The sequence below is a fragment of the Narcine bancroftii genome, chromosome 7, assembly GCF_036971445.1.
Source record: "Narcine bancroftii isolate sNarBan1 chromosome 7, sNarBan1.hap1, whole genome shotgun sequence".
Lineage (NCBI taxonomy): Eukaryota > Metazoa > Chordata > Chondrichthyes > Torpediniformes > Narcinidae > Narcine > Narcine bancroftii.
Window position 1 is genome coordinate 4,762,118 of NC_091475.1, and position 21,548 is coordinate 4,783,665.

The window sequence follows — 21,548 nt, forward strand, 5'->3', positions numbered from 1 at the left end:
ACTGCCATGTCAAATGGGGTTAGCAAGGCAATTTGCACTGTTACAGAAGAGGTGTCTTGAAAAGGTCCAACTGAGTCAACCCGATCAGAACCCAACCGGGTCCCTGATCTACTTCAGAGGTAGTCAGGGAACCCAGTAAAACCTACCCAGACTCCGGTGTTTTGAAAAGGGGAAATGGCCAACTTGGTTATTCTGGTGATGACACGCGTCACAGGGAAACCCCTAACTGAAGCGTTGCTGCTGTGATCTGGGGTGGGAGAAGAGAGGTCACTGCTGCAATCGGTGGGTGGGGAGAGAGAGAGGTCACTACCGCGATCGGGAGGGTGGAAGAGTGGTAAATGCTGCGATCGAGAGGGTGGAAGAGTGTTAACTGCTGCGATGTGCTGCCGTTCCGGTTTGTGGTGACAGCTCAATGTAAGTGTACGAGAGCAACGGCAATCTTCCTTACCCATAATCCCCCATGCAGCTGGAACCGGTCTGGCGCTGGCAGAGCGGTTCCAGAAGTGTGGGGGATTATGGGTAAGGAGGTCGGCCCTTATTCTCGCACTCCTACATTGAGCTGTTGTCACGAACTGGAGCGGCATGTCAAACCGTTTCCCCCTCCCACCACCCATTCGCATCACGACGGTGGGGGGCGAGGGGTGTGGGTGGCGACTGACGGCCGATACTTCTCATGAGTGCATGACGCGTCATTCACCGCGGGGGCGGGATGCCCCTTAAATCACCAGGTTAGTGATTTATCAGGTAGGTCTGGCTGCGATTTGAAAGGTGTATCCTGTACCCTTGACCCAGTATTCGCACCCGGGTCCCAGGAGGGCTACCCAGGTGCTGTGATTTGGAAGCACCGATCACAAGGGTAGTCAGTACTTCAGATGGGCAGAGTGCAGCAAAGAGGTTGTCAAATTACAACTGACAAGCTTTACTTGAAAAATAGCTCTGACAAATGTTGAGGGCCTGCCCTTAGCTTGCCTGTATCACAGCTCTCATAGTATCTTCAAAATCAGTTGGGGGAGGTCCAAAATATAAAACTTGAACAAACTAAAATGTGTTGTTGAAATCATTTGTCACTTGTTGTTGGCAATTTTGTTCAGAAATGGATTTGTATAAAATGCTTTGAATTTGAGGCTATTATGTGTTTAAAATGCATTTTTTTAAACAATTTTTTGATTTGTTAGTGAAAGTCCTGGTACACTCACTTTTTTGATTTAATTATTTTATTTTATTACAGCGAGTGATAATGCATTTGACAGCCCACCTCATTCACTGCCTCCACCTCCACCTCCTGTACGAGTCAGCCTACCAGATCTGCCCAGGTCATCTGGCTCAGGCAGCAGACCCATATCTGCTCATGAATCCTTCCATTTCAGTGCAGGTAATCCACATTTCAGTGTACATAATAAAGAAGAAATCTGAAGTATAACTGTTGAATATTACTGATCAAATTCTTGGCTTATCAAAATACTTTATATTGTAATTGCATTCATTTTGGGGGTTAGATTCGTAAAATTGGAGAAATTTTTGGTTGTTTATTCCTCTCAAATATTCCTGTGAAATTGCACCCAGGATAATTGGACCAAAAACTGCAAAAGTAATTCTTCAAATTTTAAAAAGATGTTGACTTCTGATAATTTGTATTTCAAACCAAAAGGTTTTTAAAAGTTATTGCACCTTGCAAACTAGACAAGAATATTATTAATATTGATAACTTAAATCTGCCTCCATTGAAGCAGCCTTCATTTTATTGAATCAATATGCTATCTGCAATCTTTCACAGTTTTGTAATAATTTCCATGTTTTTTTTAAACTTTAAAGTTGGCAAAAATGCTAGCAGTCTTTAATGTCTGGAATGGAGTATTTCATTGACCATTTTAAAATAAGAATGAATATATTAGAAACATAGAAACATAGAAGATAGGAGCAAGAGTAGGTCATTTGACCCTTCGAGCCTACTCTGCCATTCAACGAGATCATGGCTGATCTTAAAGTTCAGTACCCCGTCCCCGCCTTCTCTCCGTAACCTTTAATACCCTTATACTGAAGAAATAGATCTAATTCCCTCTTCAATAGATTTAATGAACCTGCCTCTACTGCCCTCTGTGGCAATGAATTCCACAGATTCACCACCCTCTGGGTCAAGAAATTCCTCCTCATCTCGGTCCTAAATGGTTTGCCTATTATCCTCAAACCATGGCCCCGGGTTCTGGATTTTCCCATCCTTGGAAACATCCCATCTGCATCCATTCTGTCCAGTCCTGCCAGAATTTTATAGGTCTCGATGAGATCCCCTCTCAATCTTCTCAACTCCAGCGAGTACAATCCCAATTTGCGCAATCTTTCCTCATAAGTCATTCCTGCCATTCCAGGTATCAGCCTGATGAATCGCCTCTGCACTCCCTCCATTGCAAGAACATCCTTCCTTAGATAAGGTGACCAAAACTGCACACAATACTCCAGGTGGGGTCTCACCAAGGCCCTGTACAGCTGCAGTAAGGTATCCTTGTTCCTAGACTCAAACCCTCTTGATATGAAGGCTAACATACCATTTGCCTTTTTAACCGCCTGCTGTACCTGCATGCTCGCCTTCAGAGACTGGTGTACAAGTACCCCTAGGTCTCTCTGCACTTCCCCATCTCTTAATCTATTGCCATTCAAAGAGTAATCTGCCCTCCGGTTTGTATGACCAAAGTGGATAACCTCACATTGATCCACATTGTAGTGCATTTGCCATGGATCTGCCCAGTCCCTCAATTTATCCAAATCACACTGGAGCTTCCTGACCCCCTCTTCCATGCACACAACCCCTCCTAGCTTAATGTCATCTGCAAATTTGGAGATATTACATTCAATCCCCTCATCCAGATCATTAATGTAAATTGTGAACAGCTGGGGTCCCAGTACAGATCCCTGTGGCACCCTACTGATCACCGCCTGCCACTCAGAAAACGAGCCATTTATCCCAACTCTCTGTCTTCTACCTGCCAGCCAGTTCTCAATCCACATCAATACTTTGCTCCCAATCCCATGAGCCTTGATTTTGGAAGCCAGTCGTTTATGCGGGACCTTATCGAAGGCCTTTTATTATTGCAGGCACGTAGCACGTATCCTTATTCACTTTTGCAGCTTTTGCTGGAAGACTCATTACCTTTTTTTTCCTCCCCCCCCCCAAAATGCATAGTTTTCATTTATGCCTCATTAACTCTGTCTTCAAGAAAATTGATCAGACATTTTTGGATATGAATCACACACAGGAATGGCAGAGAAAGATATAGCTGTCAGCTAATTTATCCTCTCTGTCTCTCGCTCCTCCTCTTTGCCCCATAACACTTCACTATGGCTTTCTCTGCAGGTCTCTCACACTTGGGCACCCCCTGCCTTCAGATGTGCACACATACACTCAAGTGTGCCTCACCCCAGCACCCTTGACTCAGTGCACTTTCTTGACCATTTTTAAACAAGTGGCTTTTAACTGCAGAATCCCAGCCAATGTCTTGTCCCCTTCAGAATATTTGTACATCAGGGTCCTGAGGTTTGAAAAACTATAAGGGTACTTCTAGAGGAAACCACAGGTGTGGGTGGAATTGCGATGTTAAAAAGATATTTAGACAGATAATCGATGGGAAGGGTTTAGAAGAATTTGGCCCAGAATGCCAACTTGTTTGGAATGGATGAGTTGGGCTGAAGGAACTTTTTTTTGTGCTGTATGACTAAATTGTGACCAATGCTCATCCCAGAGGACCACCTTTTTCTTATTTAAACGGGGTTGGTATTCAGTGGAGGATGTTAGAATCCTAGCCCCAGAGGAATGGAAATGGTTTTTCTGATGTCGTTGTCAGGAACTTCAATCAACATGCTCATGAACAGCAATGAATTGTTCACTAGCCTCCATATTGCAGAATGGTTACTGAGTTCAGAAGCAACTTATTACATTAGTGATGTATTTCCCATAAAGCACCGTCATTTGGGGCACATGTTAAAGTGCAGTTTTATTTTTTAAAACTCTTTTAATCTTGATTGAAAGCCGATGCTGCCTTTGACACCTCGGCTGTTCCTGTACCTGTGCCACCTGCTAGAAGGACAGTTGATGAAAGCCAGAAATCTAACAGGATGTCGCAAGACTACGATCAGCTCCCCTCATTGACAGGTAAGAAGGGGAAAATATTGCACTGAGAAAACCAAACTGAACCAAGTATTTTCTGAGCACAGATACTGGTTAATGAAAGAAAATGGCGTCATCTCGACTGGGAATATTTAGTTGAAGTACTTCAACTTTCTGCAGTCTCTACAAAGTCTGGTGATTAAAAAGGTACTTTTATGAAAGCATTTGGAAAAAGTTGAATAAGTTCTTAGTTCAAAAAGAAAAGGCTATGCGTTACAAACTTATAGAGCTGAAAGGTCAATGCAACGATCTAATCCGAGATATTATGAATTAGGAGATAAAACACATAAGGTATTAGCACGGCAGTTGAAATCTGAACAAATGTCAAGAAGAATAAAGGCAGTGAGGAAAAATTCAGGGGTGTCTCGTAGATTGAAAGATATTAATGAACAGTTCAAGGAATTTTATAGGAAATTGTATACCTCTGATATAAGACAGGATGAGAGTAAAATAGAGGAGTTTTTAGGTGGATTGCAGCTGCCAAAATTGAATGACTGGACTAGGGACCAGTTGGAAAAATCAATTGGTTTGAGTGAAATTAGATCAGCTTTGAATTCAATGCCGAATGGTAAATCTCTTGGGGAGGATGGGTTTACGGTAGAATTTTATTAAAAAATTAAACGTTTAGATTTTCCGGTATTTGGGGAAGTTCTTCAACAGGTAGGTATCAGATACGCAATCGGTTCTGAAATCATTTTCGCAAGCGATTATTATGGAAGAAAGAAAAAAGTTAAGTAATTTCCCTTTATAAATTGGACGAAAGTGCCCTTTTTATGAAAATGAGTTTGAAAAAAGTTTGAATAGGGAAAAATATGACTTAATAAACAGTACTGAGGATAATTTAAGAATTCATACATTTTTCTCTGTATTACAGTTACTTGGTAGGAAAACAAAGGTTTCTGTCAAAGACAGGATATCGAAGCTATAGGTTGTCAACCCATAGATTCTCTATGTTTGGAGGGCTGGAGTTGTAGAGGCTAGATAGACTGGGACTTTCCTCCTAGGAGCATAGGAGGCTGAGGTGACCTTGTACGGATATATAAAATCACGAGGGGCATGGATAGGGTCAATAGTGACAGTCTTTCCACTAGGGGAGGAAAATTTAAAATGAGGGAGCATAGATTAAAGGGGAGAGGGTAAAAATATAAAAGGAGATGGAGGAGCGGCCTTTTCACAGGGTGTCCATATGGAAAATTGAAGTGGTAGAAGTGGTTCAATTATGACATTTGAAAGGTATTTGATTAGGTACATGAAAAGGTAAGGGTGAGATCGATATGGGCCAAGCACAGGCAAATGGGACTAGTTGAGATGTTTACTCACCTCTAGTCCATGCTGAGATGTCAGCATGGAGGAGTTGGGCCGAAGGGTCTGTTCCTGTGCTGTATAGTTCTGTCTCTGATTGTGTTAGGAAAATTCATGAATAAAATTTTGGATTAATGAAATTTTGCATTAGTTTAATTGGTGATGGGGAAATCGCTTGACACTTGTTAATAGAAATCAATATTCTACTGTCTACTTTTATTCTAGAAAATTCACAAGCACCAATGAGACCTCCTAAACCACTTCCTCGTCGGACTGCACCAGATGGCTACCACAAGAAAAACCTTGGTCAGGAACCAGCTTTGCAGAGCAGCCAAGCAGGAGAAAATGTGGATGCAAAAATTGCAAAGCTCATGGGTGAAGGCTACTCCTTTGAGGATGTAAAACGGGCCCTTTTGATAGCTAAAAATAAAGTGGAGATGGCAAGAAGTATTTTAAGAGAATTTGCCTGCTATCCCCCTGTTTCTTCACGTCTTAATCCCTAGCAGTGAGCTGTTCATGCGTGAATGGAAAACCCGGAGAATAGGCTTCTGAATTTCTGAAGAGAATTGAGTTTTGAAGTAACATTCAGTGAGCAGGAACAATGGTTGGGAACCAACTATGCAGATTCTACTGTGGGTTTCTTGGGAAGGTTTCTAGTAGAAGATAGAGAATGACTCCTATGTATTTTTGTTAGCCATAATGTTAAGAATCAGGGTTCAAATGAGAAGAAAGTTTACTGTTTCACTCCTGTGAATTCCTTGAGATCTCCGCTGCTTACCGTTATCAAAAGACATGAGACTTGTTTGAGTTGGATGGATAGATCGCCTTGTTGGCCTAAGTACCTGTCCGGAATCTGGGAACCAGCCATTTCTGCTTCAGTATTCCTTTTTGTGTCATCTGCACTGATGGGGACACACTGCTGGTTTGGCCTCTTCCTTTCTCCGCCCCATTGTTCAGTTTAAAACACAGACTAAATGGAGATGCTTTAATTTACTGCATTACAACCTATCCAACAGATGCAGAACGCATGTGGCCTTCACTACTGAGTCTTTTCTGAGATCAAGTTACATTTCTTTATTAAAAAAAACCTAATTCTGAATGTAGAATACATATATTTGTCTATATATTGCCTTTTAAGGTCATTTTTGACAGCATCCTTTACAATTTCCACTTGTGCAGCGCCTTTACTGCATTTATTCTATTTCCCTTCTTACGAGGTAACCAAATCATCTATATTCTGAGGAAACAAAACTGATATTGCGGTTTCTGGCCTATTTGTTTGTGAATTGCAACATCATTAATGGAATTGTCATTTTATATATTTAAATCATTTATAATGCTGGATATAGAAAAGCGAAAGCAGCAGGAGGCAAGACACAAGATCGATACACACTGATAATGGCCAAATGAATGTAAAACTCTGCCTGCATTCAATTGTGTGCCAATAGATGATGGAACTGTGTAGAAGAGGTAGAGTCTCAGTTTTGCTGTACTTGTTTCTGCAGAGGGGGAGCGATAAGAGTTTTCATAAATTCGAATCAGCATCCTCTTGTTTGGGGAAAAATTTGAGTGCGGTCATGTTCCAAGTCTGGTATCACTGTAAATCAGTATTGATAATGGACAGATGAGAGAAAGTAATAGACCTTGCACTGTTAATAATGTGTCAGGTATTGTTGAAGCTTTGAAATGATCAGTGTCCTTGTTAGTTCAAGAGGTGTTTACTCCTTTTCTTGCATCTAATAGTAGAGAACAAAATAACTTGTTTCTATTGATGCCTTTTTCTAGATAACCATGGTGACGGGAACAGTAAATAAGCTTTAACTGTATCATAATTTCTAGTACATCTTGAACTTGGGGCAAGCCTTAGCCTTATAGAAGTCATAAATTACATACAAGTGCAAAGTTCAAGTAGATAGATTACAGTAATTGGTTTATCATGAAGCCCTTGATAGCAATTTAAACTTTTTAATCACCTCTGAACTGTCCAATTTTAAGATGCCTTGATATAAACTGACAGGTCAATTAAAAATATTAATACTTAATCCCATACTGAGATTATTACATAAATTCATTTTGCCTAAATTAGTGCAACTCTTCAACTGCAGTACCTTGATCTCAGTTTCTTCTATAGTCGGTTTTTCTACTTGCAGACACTCAAATTGTGTTTTGTGGTAAATTATGCCCTCCACTGGAACAGTAACAGAATATTATTGATAATAAAAAGAACAAAAACTAAGGGTTTGAGGAACGCCTTTACAGCACCAGATATTGGGACCTGGGTTTATATCCCACACTGTCTGTAAGGAGTTTGTACCTTCTCTCTGTGTCTGCATGGGCTTTCCCCGGGGGCTCTGGTTTCCTTGCACCATTCCAAATGTACTGGGATGGGGGGGTAGGTTAATTGGGTCTAAATTGGGTGGCGCGGACTAATGGACTGAAATGGCCTGTAACTGTGCTGTATATCTAAATTAATTAAAAAATTAACATATTTGCATTTTTAAATATACTTATGGAAACATTCATGCATTTGACTCAATAATTGTCTTCAAGTTGAATGCAGTGGAAGTATTTTAACAAATTTTGTAAAATAGACACATGACTTTAGTCTACCATTGAACATTTTAATTATTTTTGTTTCCATCCGATGCTGTTGTCCAAGGTATGATGCCAGTACCTGATGCCCTACTGTAACCTATCAAAGTACTGCCTCTCAATGTGAGATGGAATGTAGTTTGCCCTCCCACTGCACATTATAGTAATATTTTCTGCCAATGTAGTGGACAATTGCTGCTTTTCATTAAAAGGCTACTTAAATGGTAAGTCATTTAATTTTTTTAAAAATATTTACACCAGCAATCAATATCAGCATTATATTAAATTGTCATTTAAAATATTTTTCTGAGACCAAGGTAAATTTAAATGGATCTAGATGGCACTGCAGTGGTTATCTATTTAACTGAGGACTGAACTTTCAAGGTTACTTGAACCTTATCATTTGAATCTAAAGAAAAGCAATTCATTGGAGTTGAAATTTGAAATAAAGTTCAGGAGTGGTGCATCAATGCCAAATGATTTACCTTTGCTTAAATAAATGTGAATGACATTCTTTTGTCAGGTACATCCAGTGAATATTTCTGATATTCAGGTTTTTGTTCATGGTCAACTTGGAAGGCTTTTCCCTTTGCACTGGTCAGCTTGTTGCCTTGTTTAGTTTCCCTGTACTTTTTTTTTGAGTGCAAGTGCTTGAAGCTAAATGTGTTTAAATAGCAAAGAGAGAGAGAGGATTCACTTCAAGGCACGTGTGACTGGTGCTGTATTTTATTCATCAGCTGAATTCTGTTCTGCTCCCGCATGTCTTTTATCAGTGGATTTTATTTTCTATTGGGTTTTTGCATGGAACCCCCTGTATTGACTAACGGATGCATTCTGTGAAAAGTGTACAGTCCAGTTAGAGCAGGTAGTAGGTACTAGCTGTTCTTGCAGAGTAAAGCAAGTTGCTTGTGCATCATGAGCCTTGGGAACGTTGACAATCACACCAACCATTTGAATGCCACCATTTATAGGAGCTTCACTTGAGTCAAGCATTTTTTTAAAAAAATGGTGAACAAAATCTTTTGTGGAGCATATTCTGGTGTGATCATCATTGCTCTGTGGTTATGAGCTGAACAGAACTTTTCATCTCCCTGAAAGAATGAGTGCTCTACCACGAATTGCCTCCTGGTGGAAGATTCTTCCTTCTCCTGGCGGAGTTCTTTGAAAATCAGATACTGCCTTTTCTCTGAACTCTGACATTTTTTTAAAAAGTGGCAGTAGTTTCTTAGATTTATTTTCCTTTTAACTTGATTTTCTGTTGAAAAGAATGCCTTTTTATTTGTCTAACGTGGCAAACTTGTAATGTGTGCAATTAATTTATATTTTATTCAACATCCTTTTTATCTTTTTCTCTGTTCTTGTTAAAATATTTTATAAAATCAGTATTAACAAATAAATTGTGTCTATTTCTCATTTATAATGTCCACTGGATTGAAGTTGTCAACAGGCCGTTTTCTCCTGACAGGCTTCATTCCAATTTTAAGCCTCTTCTTGCACCAGAAATTTGGACCATTAATCGGAAATTCCGTTTTCATTATGTGGAATTTCTGGTGGGGGGGGGGTTGAAATCGAGGCATAAAATGCATCATTCAGTATACTTTCTTGAATGCCTGCCGGTCAGGAGCAAAATAGGCCATTTGACGATTCATCCCTGCTGATCATTGAACCATTTTCTCGTGCACACCTGCTATTCCTGCATTCCTCTAAAAGTCAAAAATCATCTGACCTGCAATACGTTCAGTAACTTAGCCTCCACGCTCCCCTTAAATGGGTCAAGGAGGTTCCTATTCCTGACGTGAATGGCCAGCCCCTTGTTTACAGACACACCAGCTGGGGGAAACACCACGGCATTACCCAATCAAGATGTAAGAGTTTTGGTTTTTCAGTGAGATCACCTTCCCTTCTAAATGTGGTCTGTTAAACATTGGTAAAGTTAATATTTAAAGCCCCTGCCAAATACTACAATCATTTCCTACACAGGTAACTGATTTCCCATGCAGGCAGGATCATCAACATGTGACATTTATCTGCTTATCCTGAACTTAACTTTCGATGCGTGACACTGTGCAGTAGAATTGATCTTCCTGCATGTCGTCTTGTATCCTCTTAAACTTTGAGAACTTGGATTGCACTGAAGAAGAAAAAATGAAAGATGTGAAACACTTCGGATTCTATTGTTACGTTTGCACAATTGAACCAACTTGTGCTGCATTCCAGCTGTTTTACCCTCCTGCTGGTTTCCTGAACTGTATCATGAATCGTGTTGACTGTGACCCTGCCAGTGTGTTGCACATTTCACATAGTCTCCTCCCACAACCTAATGCGGCTCCAACTAGGTATTGTGAAAGATTTTGTCAATTTCGTATCTTTAACCTTGTGCTTAAAACTTCCCCCATACACCTCTTCAGAAGTATTGCTCTATTCTTAAAACCACTGCTTCTTTTTCCCTCTGAACTGTCAACAGGTTTTCCCATTTTGAAGATCCCACGTGAAAGTCGGTTACTGGGCACACTGCACACACTGTAAATGGATTGCAAAGAAGACTGTTTTGCAAGTCACTCACGCTCTTAGATGTCCAGCGAATTTTCAGTGGTCTTACTATTAACACAGGGTTTTGCATTGTAATTTAGTGATCAATTTTTTGTGTGTGATGTTTTGATTAACCTTCCAATTGTGTGGCTATTTTAGATGAGAATGTTTTGTTTTCAGGCTGGAATAGTTTAAAACTTTCATTGCATTGGATGGGTGTTTGGGTATTAATAGATGCTGAATAATGGAATAATTCCAAAAATTACGCCATAGCAGAGATATTTTGACATTACTTTAATTTCAAGATAAATGTTAAATTGGTTGTGTACCTGTTGAAATGTTTAACATGAGTTCTTAGAATGTCAGTCTAATTCCATTCATCAGCTTTCATCATTTCTTGACAGATCTAAAAGTGCATGTGTTTAATATTTTAAGAAATGTGTAAAGTTTCAGCTTGTGCCATCCTTTGAGTCAGTGTGTTTCAAACCCCCATCACCTTTCCTTCTTTCCCTTTCACACTTCTCAAAGTTAGTTCAAATCAATGACACTGCTTATCAATTTCACGGTTCCTTCCTGTTCCCTGTCCGTTGACACTCTGCAGTGCAGCTGGTGTGCCATCATGTGGATTGAAAGTCCCATGACACTATTTCACAGAGCAGGGCACTAACACCCAGAGGCCTGGCCAATGGCCCTGAAATTGTAGAAGTTTGGATTGTTTCCTGCCTGGCAACTCTGGCTGCATTTCAAAAGCCATCGTTGCCTGGAAAATACTTGGTGTGTGTTGAAAGGGATGACAAAGGTACAATGCAAGTGTAAATATTTCCAACATTTGTTTTATCCTCTCTATAGTTGTCTACTTCATTAATAGATATATTGCTATACAAAGCAAGGAATTATGTTTGTAACCCTGTGTGATGCCACAAGAAAAAGCTTTTCAATTACAAAACACATTTAAAAAAACTCCCCTTTTTTGCCATTTAAAGCCATTTTGGATCCAAGTTCAAGTTTATCATCGTCTGACTGTAGGTAGACAACCTGACAAAAGTGTTTCTCTGGACCACGGTGTATAAGCATCCATTTCCACAATACACAGTACCTAATCACATATAGTTGCCACTCTCCTTTGGAATTCCATGTGTTTCCATTTGTAGATCTACCTACTTTATTGTCAAAGTCCATTCAGACAGCGTTAAAAACATACTCCTCAAACAATTCAATACGTTAGATTGGACCTTATCTTAACTCCCGATGATTATTCTCCTCTATTAAATCTGTATTTTTCTAAATGAAATTTGATCCTGTCCTTTCGAATTAAATCTAATCATTTGCTGACTACTGAAGGTCAACTAATTGGCTTACAGTTGTTCAGTTTAATCCTTTTTGAAATGGTACGTCACTGCCAAACCTCCAGTTCTCCTGAACTGTTCGTGTAATCTTTCTATGAAATTAATGTTTGTATTGACACAAAATTATAGACCAATTGTTCCAGAATTTTGCAAATAGATATGTATTGCTGGCAGTTGGACATTTGTATATATGTAAGAAAATTTGACAGATTAACAAAATTTGATGGTTATCAAGTGAATTGAGAGAAATGAGAGTTCCAATGACATTCTTGAGTCATGTCTTATTGATTTTTGTTATCCCCCCCCCCCCCCCGACCCATACTTACTTGGTTCAACCTTCTCTGAAACCGTACAATTCCCATTGAAATCACTGGGGCATCAGGTTCTGCCACAGGATGATTTCCCATTGCTATACTGGGAATCTCAAGATGACTGGACTTGGCTACCAGCAGATTGGAGCCTACTGACAGGTTCCACGCCCGTCAGTGAAGTGCAGGGCCATGTTTTTCAATGTTTATGTTGAAATCCAAGACTCCTATTTCACCGATTAAAATCCAGCAGTTCTATTTCAAACTGCCCGTGGGATCCTGCCAAATTTTGTCAGGTAAGTTTTGGGCAACGCAAATATTGGTTCGATGTGAATGATGCTTGTTTGGTTTACTCCTGTTAATGGACTTTTAAACATTCTTGAGTATTTCATAAATGTAACCCATATTTCACTTTTATAATTTGTTGCTATACTGGGCTGTTATGCTGCCACACACTGAGACACAATATTGGATCGTTAAAGTTACAGTACCTTTAAGTTGGACCTTTGCAACTTTGGAAGTTGGAGGGAAGGGAACATGGAATAGGTGAATTTTCTGTAATGTGCTCTACATTGACTACCTAATTGTATTTAACACATTGGCTTGTGAAAAGAGGCAAGTTCCAAAAGAGTTAGATTGAATTCTGGATCGATGAAAACTAAGTGCGTTGGTCACAGAAATGACGGCCTACCTGCTCAGCAGCAAAGATGGTGACAGTATTTTAAATGACTAAACATGACCTCAGGAGGACTTGTCTGTAACCATGGAGCTATTAAAAATAGTTGAGGTCAGATCCACAAAGATTGAAGTGAGCACAGAAGAAATGGAGAGGCAAGTCTTCAGCTTGAGTTGTTTTATGACTATTACGGATAAAGTCTGCAATCTTTCCTTTCGGGGGGTACACTGCACACAGAGTGCTAGGGGATGGTCGAGGGCTGCTTGAATTTCTGGAGGTGGGAGTTATTTTGCTTCCCTTGATACTGAATAATGTGTCTTGTCACATAGTCTGATTTTAAACTTAAAACAATATTTAATACTCATTTGAACTGATTTTAAAACTAATTTTGGAAGTGTAGATGTCTAAGAATTGGTACTTGTTTTAATGCCGTGTAATTGCTTTTTTAAAAACTTCATCATTCAAGGATGTGAATGTTGTTGCCAGAATTTATTGTTCTTTAGTTGTCTTGAAATGAGTTTGTTTAAGAATCAACTGCTGCACTGATGGATCACACCTGGACCAGACTGGGTAAGGAGAAAGATTTTTTTTTCCCCTGAAGAGCATAAGTATTGATTTGTTGTAAAAATCCATGATTGGCAATACTAGTCACTTTGATACAGGATTTTGTTATTTAATTATTTGAATTTAATATGAAGGTGATGTGTATAATTTAGGTCTCTGGATCAATAGTTCAGGCCAACGGGTGAGAGTCCAGAAACTAAGCTATTCATCTGAAAACATTGTTCTATCGCTGTTTATTTCAAGCCGGTACCTAGATAAATTATATGGAGTTGTACAATGGACTTTTAAAGTTGAAATGGCCTGGACCTGGAGTGGGGAACCTTTTCTAATTTAGGCATACAACATGGTAACAGGCCATCTCAGCCCATGAGTCCAACTGATCTACACCCCCGGTACGTACTCGTAGGCCAAAATGGCCTGTTACTGTGCTGTATATCTACATTAAAAATTAAAAGGTTGCCCACCCCTGTCCTAGACAATGACAACATGTATAGGAGAAATCTTTGGTTGATGATTAGCCTATAGGTCGTCTTCAGCCCTTTTTAAGAAACTGTTGCTGGAGTTGCATCCCATCAGTGGAAAAGGCTGATCTTGATATTTGATCAGTCCAATTTTCTGTCCCACTTTTGAAAGAATTTGAACAAGGAAGGCTAACGACACCCATAAAATAACCTTGGGAACTAAGTTTTGGGAAAATTCCAAGGCATTTTATACATGTATTACAAATAAGGGTTTAGAGGGAAGGGGTAGGCCCATGAGCCAGAAGAAGTGGGCAAAGTACTAAGTGAATGCATTGGTATTTGTCAAGAAGGAAACTGATAATGTGAGATCATGCCAAGGTATATTCATATTCTGGGGCCTGTTGACATTGAGGAGGAGGTGGTGTAGGGTCTCTTGAAGGGCATTAAGATGACTAAATCCCCAGGGCCTAGTGGAATCTATCCTAGGATATAGAAGAGATTTATGAGGCCTTGACAGAAATCTCTGCATTTTCTTTAGCTTCGGGCAAGATCCCAGAAGACTGGAGAGCAGCCAATCAGGATAATCCAGGAAATTATATCCTGGTGAAGCTAATATAGACAAATTACAGTAAAATCCCTGTTATCTGGAGTCCAAGCAACCAGCAAAGGTATCATGGAAAATAAATGGGCAAAAAATATGGTTTAAAATTGGCATGCCTCACAGTTTTCCATTCATGCAACACGCAGTCTCAAGCAACCGGAACACTCACTTATCTGACATCTACCACTCCCCATAGGTGTCAGATACCATGGGTTTAACTGTATTCAAGAAAATTCTTAGTGACAAGAGTTGCTTGTATTTGGAAAGGCATGGACTTGTTAGGAATAGTTAGCATAGCTTTGTGGAGGGGAGGACGCGTCTCACAAATTTTGAGGCAGTGGGTGTTGTCTATGTGAACTTCCAGAAAGCTTTGACAGAATCCTTCTTGGAAGATTATCGCGTGGGATCCAGTGTGATCTGGTTGATTAGATTCAAAATTGGCTTGGCCATGGAGATGGACGAGGAGTATTTCTCTAACTGAAGGGCTATGTCCGACGGTGATCTGGAGAGTCACAGACTCACAATCGTGATTTGGATGAAAATGGACGTGGTCTGATTAGCATGTTTTCAGCCAGCACAAAAATTGGAATTACAGATGCTGTAGTTTATCAAAGAATTCCGCAAGATGTAGATCATTGGGCGCCTAATCCAGACAAGTGTAAGGTGATGCATTGTGGGAGGTCAAATTTTCTCAAATGTAGAGATGCAGCACAGCGACAGGTCCTTCTGACCACCCAAAGCACCACTTAACGTACGAACCCCATATGGAACATGGGGCGAATGAACAAACTCCTGACGGGTAACACCGGATTTGAATCCAGGTCACTGGCGCTGTAATAGCTCTATGACAACCGTGGAGCCCTTCATGAATGCACAGTAAATAGCAGGATCCTCAGCAGCAGGGAGTCCTTGTCTCCCTGAAATTGGCAACAGAAGTGGATAGGATGGTGAAGAAGGTGAATGGCATGCTTGTTTCATTAGTTGGGCATTGAGTTTTAAAGTTGGCAAATCCTGTTGTAGCTGTATGATACTTTATCCAGTTCTGGTTGCTCCGTTAATAGAAAGGTGCGGAACCTTTGGAAATGATGCAGAAGAGGTTTACAGGATTTGCGACTATCAGTTATAATGAAAAGTTAGTCAAACTGGAGTAATTACCACTGGAGCATAGGAGGCTGAGGGGGAAATCTGAAGTCTCTAAAATGATGAGAACCTCGGATGGAGGAGATAAAGCCTCTTTCCCAGGATGGAAATATCAAATACTAGAGGACACAGATTTGAAAAGGAAAGTTTAAAGGAGATTTATGGGGCAATTCTTTTGGTAGTGCCTGAAATATGATGCCGGGGAAGTGGTAGAAACAAATGTGATAGGAGGATTTAGACAGACACATGATTATGGAGAGGTATGGGAAAATAGAATTAGTTAAGATCAGCATTGAGTTTCGCGCAGACATTGAAAGGGCTCCTCCTCTTCTATTTTCTCTCTTTTTTTTCCCCATGCAGATTACATTCACTACACTGAGCCCAATGCTTTCCTGCACATTGACACAGCGGACAGGACTTCTTCCCCCTTCCCCACCCTTCAGTAACGTGGACATGTGTGATTCAGGTTTGCATTTTTCCACCGGCTTCGTCCTTTATCACTCTGGTTCGATCATTCTCCAAAATTAAAGTGGTAATTTTAAGTGCTGTGTGATTTAGAGCCCTTGTTTATTAAACTTCAAAATAAATAATGCACAACAGACCATTTAAAGCTTCAAAACATTTATTTTTAGCAAACTTGAAAGATCAGAACTGTTTTCTACAAGAATCTGGCTAATTAGGGCTGTTGCCAGCTGATGAACAAATAGGATATGTTCATTTTTTTGAATGTTCTACTGCTCGCATGATGCATCTTATACAATTCCAACATCATTTTTCTTATTGATCTTTCAATGAGTCTGTGGGTTCAAATTGGAACATCAGAAAACCAGCAATGATTTTGTTGAGAATTGGTCAATTACTCATCTTTGTGTATCTATTATTGTATACAAAAACACAAAATACAGCAGTCATTTTGAATTGGTTGTACAGGCTACCCTCATCAATATTCGGGTGTTGGACCTGAAGAGTTAACTGAAGTTCCAAGGGTCCACAAACTCTTTGAATATGCTGCAACAAACATTTTGCAAATATAATGATCAAATATAAACCATTATCATTTAAGACAATGAGGAATGGAAATTGTAATTTGCTGGAAACACAGTAGCACATGTCAGGTGGCTAAGAAACCAATCGAAGAAGTTGCAAAAAAAAGTGCAAAGTTTTGATGGATTTATTTAAAAAAACTATTCATTCCATCATTAGAACTTTTATGGCAAATTAAACATCAGATTAATTGCCATCTTCAGTTTTTCTGCTTTATTTTAAAGCAGATAAACAGCATGAGGATCCGGGCTGTCAGCCATGATTGTGAACACATTAGAGTGTATATGTGATGCTACACTTAGAATCAGACTTTTATTTTCAAATTCTGTTTAAAATGGACCTATTTCATAAAATAGTTCTTGTAAACAAAATAATCTGAATCCCTATTTTTTTTTTTGGCCTCCAAATATTTTAAATACATTTTTGATCTTGTCTGGTCCATCATACTTGGATGTTAAATCTCAGTTAAGATTAAAAATGTTGCATTAGTTATACATTTACACTGTTCCTCCAGATTTCCAATTCTGCTAAGGTACAAAAGATGAAAATATTCACATGCTAAATTTCTCAAATGATTTGAGTATGAGGAATGATGTTGAAATTGGCCCATGACAGTGTGCTTTCAGCTACACAATAGGTTAAATAGCATCGTGGAAAGATGAAGAAATTTTAAATGCAAGCCAGTAATGAGTAAAAGGGGCTGCGAAACCTCCAGTATTCAGCTGCTGTTTTTCAAAAGCCCGTTTGATCTTCAATCAACCACGGGACCCAGGAAAAAAATTAATTAATCTTTCTTTTTTCAAGGAGTTTCCTCACCCACATTTCCAAACCGAAAACTTGGATTTCTCTCCATTATATGGGTTAATGCAAGTTCTTTGGAAGCCCTAAAATGGTTTAAGCTGAATTCAGATGGTGGGTTTCAACTCAAATTGCCAAGGAAATTAACCTGAAGCTAATATTTTAAAAACAATTAAGCATGATCCACATTAACCCATAAACCAATGCCATAAAGAAATGACAAACGCATTCACCGGCCCCTGTAATATTGTTAACATTTAAAGCAAACATCAGTGCAGAAATTCAAACCAATGAAACACTAAGAAGAAAACTCACTTGCTACTGTGGGGAACTCTATTATTCCCTTGGAGGACTGAGTACCTTAATGTAAGTAGGTTGAATCCAAGATAAAAGTTGCTGTATATTTACCTTATCTTTGTGTGTGGGAGGAGAAAAGTTTTCCTCGTACAATTGGCTAGGTAAAAATGCTACTTCAGTCCTCCAAGTAACAAACCAGTTCAACTGTGTTTCATGAGAAATATTTGGATATTCAGCTGCAGATATTTGTACATCTGTGTTGTAAGAGATAAGGCATTGCCAGTGGTGGTGGACAATGGCAAGTTCAACTTGCTGCCAATTTCAGCATGTTTTGCAATTTGCTGTTTCAATGGCATTCATATTCTTGGCCATCTCTATCTAAATCGATGTTTTTCTTTTCCTGGAGAGGTGACAAAAACAAGTTATTGTCCTCAAAATGAAAAATGATTTGAAAGCCATTAGACTAATGTCTTGATAGAGTATTGTATCTCATGGCTTGTAATTGTTAATTTCCATTATACCTTTCTTTGAGTTTGAGTATATTTTGTGCAAAATTTATTCTAAATGTAGGTATCAGTTTTCTTGATTTCATAGACTAGGCAATATATACTGTGCCCTATATAATGTTTGGGACAAAGACATTTTTTTGCTTCATTTGGTCCTATGCTCCCCACAGTTTTAAATTGGTAATCAAACAATTCACTTGTGATTAAAGTGCACGTTCCAGAGAAAACTTACAGGGACAGGCCCTCCGAGGCCTGTTAATTATTTAGGTCCTTAAAACCACAAGCTTTCTGTGTAAAGCATTATCAATACTACTGAGCATTGCAATTGAATTCTACAGAATGTATAAAGGTCCTATGCTCTGCATAAAGTTTGATCCCAGCACGTTGCAGTCAATGCCTCGACGCCCCTTGGATGAGGAGAAGCAGCAATTGGACAGTATTCAGCTTCCGGCCTTCCCTGTTTCAGTGGAATCATGAGAACGATCAAATATGTGGATGTGGACAAAATAAATAATCGATGGTTTAGGCAAGTACATGAACAATGGATGATTGGCTGAGGTATGAAACAAATACATCAGGCACATTTGCCTAGATAGCACCTTCATATTATTGGAGTGATGTGGAAATTGTAGTACATTCTCTTTGAATGCCACAAGTTGTATTTAAAACTCAGTGGTGAATAGTAGAATAGATCCTGGCTGCAAGACTATGTAGAACCCAGACTCATGCTTGGCCTCAGTCACAGTTAAGTGGAGGACCAAGGTCGATGGAGCAGATTGCTAATAGCCAAGTAGTGACGATATGCTCTCTGTTCCTTTCCAGAATCTGGAAATTACAAGCTCTTGCCTGTTATCAAAAAATCCAAGGAATTTAAAACAAAGACAGTAATTGTGATATTACCATAAAGAAACTGGCAGTTTTATGGAATGACTTTCTTCAGTGAATTGTAGGAAATAATCATGGTTTGTATCATCGATAAATGAGGTGTTTGAGTTGCTTGAATTGCTGTTAAAAGATCATTTAATTGTATCTGAATTGACCACAAGATGAAAAAGAATAGTGGGTGATTCTAAAAATTAAAGCTGCAAAACCTTCAATTTATGCTGCAGTAATTCCTGCCCCATTTCAAGAAAATACTGTGTAGCCAAGAATCCTATCGGAAAAGTCATTTTAGGTCTTTAATATGGATTTCTTTATTTTAAAAGCTGCTTTGGGGTATTTAATTTAATATATGACCAGACATCAACGCTGCCTCTCTCTTTAGTCAACTGCATGTTTGGATTTGGTGTTCATACGTAAAACACTTGTGCAATATCATAAACCTGAAGAATAATACCCAAGTTCCCCCTGAAAGAAAATGCACAATACTCTCCCTTCACTTCATTATTGGGTTTGGCACACTCTGGAATAATAATGACTTTGCATATTTAGAGTCAATTTACTGTTTATAGGGAGTCATACCTGTCTTGAGGCAACGTCATTATACAGCTGAGGAGCTTGATGTGTGGTTGTTTTCTCCCTTGTTTATCTTCTTGATCTCATCTGCAGTGCCTCTTTCATTGGTTTTGCTTTGTTGATGTGGAGAGTTGTGGAATGAAGTTTAGAAAAAAGTAAAAGGAAGAGATAAGACCAAGTTTTCATCAACAACGGTAAAACTTGTTTCAGAAAGGCTTTTGAAACCATTCCAGTTATTTTTCTAATAACTAAGCTTGTTATTGCCAATGTTGTAGAAACTTCTAGAACTTGCAATTTTTAATCCCTCTTCTGTCATGGAGATACATTGCATAGTTTAAGTTCTGCAAGATTTATCAGTTATGACAATTACATAAAAACAAAACAATGTTTTACATTTAAAGACTGAATAATGCATGCATTCTCTGGCCCAATTATTTGCCTAACTGCTAAACTCTGTTTCATCTGAAACTACAATTGATGTCCCCATGTGCAACAGTAGATTGTTTTGTACCGTCCTAACACTATGCATCGATGTTCAAAAGACAAAACGTCATGGCAGGAAATGTTCACTTGTGTGTTCACTTTCCTGCAGGCACACCACATGTAGAACACTGATCCTTCTCTCAAAAATCGTTCCAATAACATGATTGAAAATCCCTGTATCCTGCCAGCTTTATTGATTGGAATGGGAAACACCAACTTTAATCCTGTGTGTATTCAAAGCTATAGCATTTGCCTATAAATCTGGTTCAAAGGTTCTGTGTTAATTTTCAAGGATTGTTTTCACTACTCTTGAAAAAAATTTATTGGCATTGGAAGCAGAAAGAAAGATTGACATTGCGCACAAGAATTGGTGCCACATCTTAGGACAGATGCCCATGAGGTTGTCCCTTTACATTCCTTGGAAATGAACAGGTACCTGAAGATTTCAGGCAAGTGGATTTTTAAAAATATGATCCATGAAGTGAGGCTGTTACTGAGCTGTCCGTACATGTGGAAAGATTTTTTTTGTCAAATACAGTGGAATCCCGTTATAACGCAATAGTTTGGGTCCCCAAAAAAAATCGGGGTTACCCTAAATCGGGGTTTCAGAAAATGGTTCCAGATACAGTTGAAATGACTATAAATGAATTTTTAGTAAACTGACTGTCCCCACTGATGGTGGCAGCCTGACGCCCAAATCCAATGACTCATTGCGTTATATCTGGGCTCCACTGTACATTCTAGCAGTTGCTACTTTGTGATACCGCGCTGCATACCTTTTCTTCTTGTACAACCAGTAAATCATACCAGCAATGACTGCCGCTATTAATAAGCCGATGATGACCCCTACTATCACTTTGGCCTGATTATCACCGCTGTTCTTGTCATTTTTACTTTTCGAACCTGTTGGAGTTGAAGCATTCCAGTCAGATTTATTAACATTCACCTGTTTACAAACCGATGCTATGAATTGTGAGAAATGAATAGCTCAGGTCTACATAAGATGAGCAGAGATGACCAAAACTACAAGTCTGAAGAGTGCGGACAATTTGATACCTGTACCTCACCACTTCCATACCGAGTCATTGGGTGGAGCCCCACTGACAGTTGATTAGATTTGAAAGACCACATCTGGATTATTGCTCAGAAGTGCATTATTTGGGCAACTGCCGAGTTATTGGAGATTTGTGTGTTCAATTAATGACTTCATGCTTAGCCCTATAGTTATGCTTTCTTATAGAAAGTTGCATCCCCGTAGAAGAATTCAAGGAATTGATGCAGGAAGGAGCC

At 39.2% G+C, this 21,548-nt stretch overlaps 2 protein-coding genes across 4 annotated transcripts in view; one reads left to right on the top strand and one right to left on the bottom strand.

Annotated features, from left to right (window-relative positions):
- cblb (Cbl proto-oncogene B, E3 ubiquitin protein ligase) overlaps window positions 1-7,976 on the top strand; it is a 126,390-nt gene extending 118,414 nt beyond the window's left edge. For all 3 annotated transcript variants that reach the window (XM_069888593.1, XM_069888594.1, XM_069888595.1), the window contains 3 exons: window positions 1,229-1,372; window positions 4,019-4,141; window positions 5,684-7,976. In XM_069888593.1, coding sequence (XP_069744694.1) covers window positions 1,229-1,372; window positions 4,019-4,141; window positions 5,684-5,961 — 545 coding nt within the window. In that variant the 3' untranslated portion in view covers window positions 5,962-7,976. The remainder of the gene's footprint in view (window positions 1-1,228; window positions 1,373-4,018; window positions 4,142-5,683) is intronic.
- An 8,303-nt stretch (window positions 7,977-16,279) lies between these two features.
- The window catches only part of LOC138738426 (CD166 antigen-like), a 292,337-nt gene continuing 287,068 nt past the window's right edge, over window positions 16,280-21,548 (bottom strand). Inside the window, exons 13-15 of the mRNA XM_069888624.1 lie at window positions 21,035-21,161; window positions 19,782-19,888; window positions 16,280-18,214 (exon numbers count right to left, since the gene is read on the bottom strand). Of these exons, the coding sequence (XP_069744725.1) occupies window positions 19,801-19,888; window positions 21,035-21,161 (215 nt within the window). The 3' untranslated portion in view covers window positions 16,280-18,214; window positions 19,782-19,800. The remainder of the gene's footprint in view (window positions 18,215-19,781; window positions 19,889-21,034; window positions 21,162-21,548) is intronic.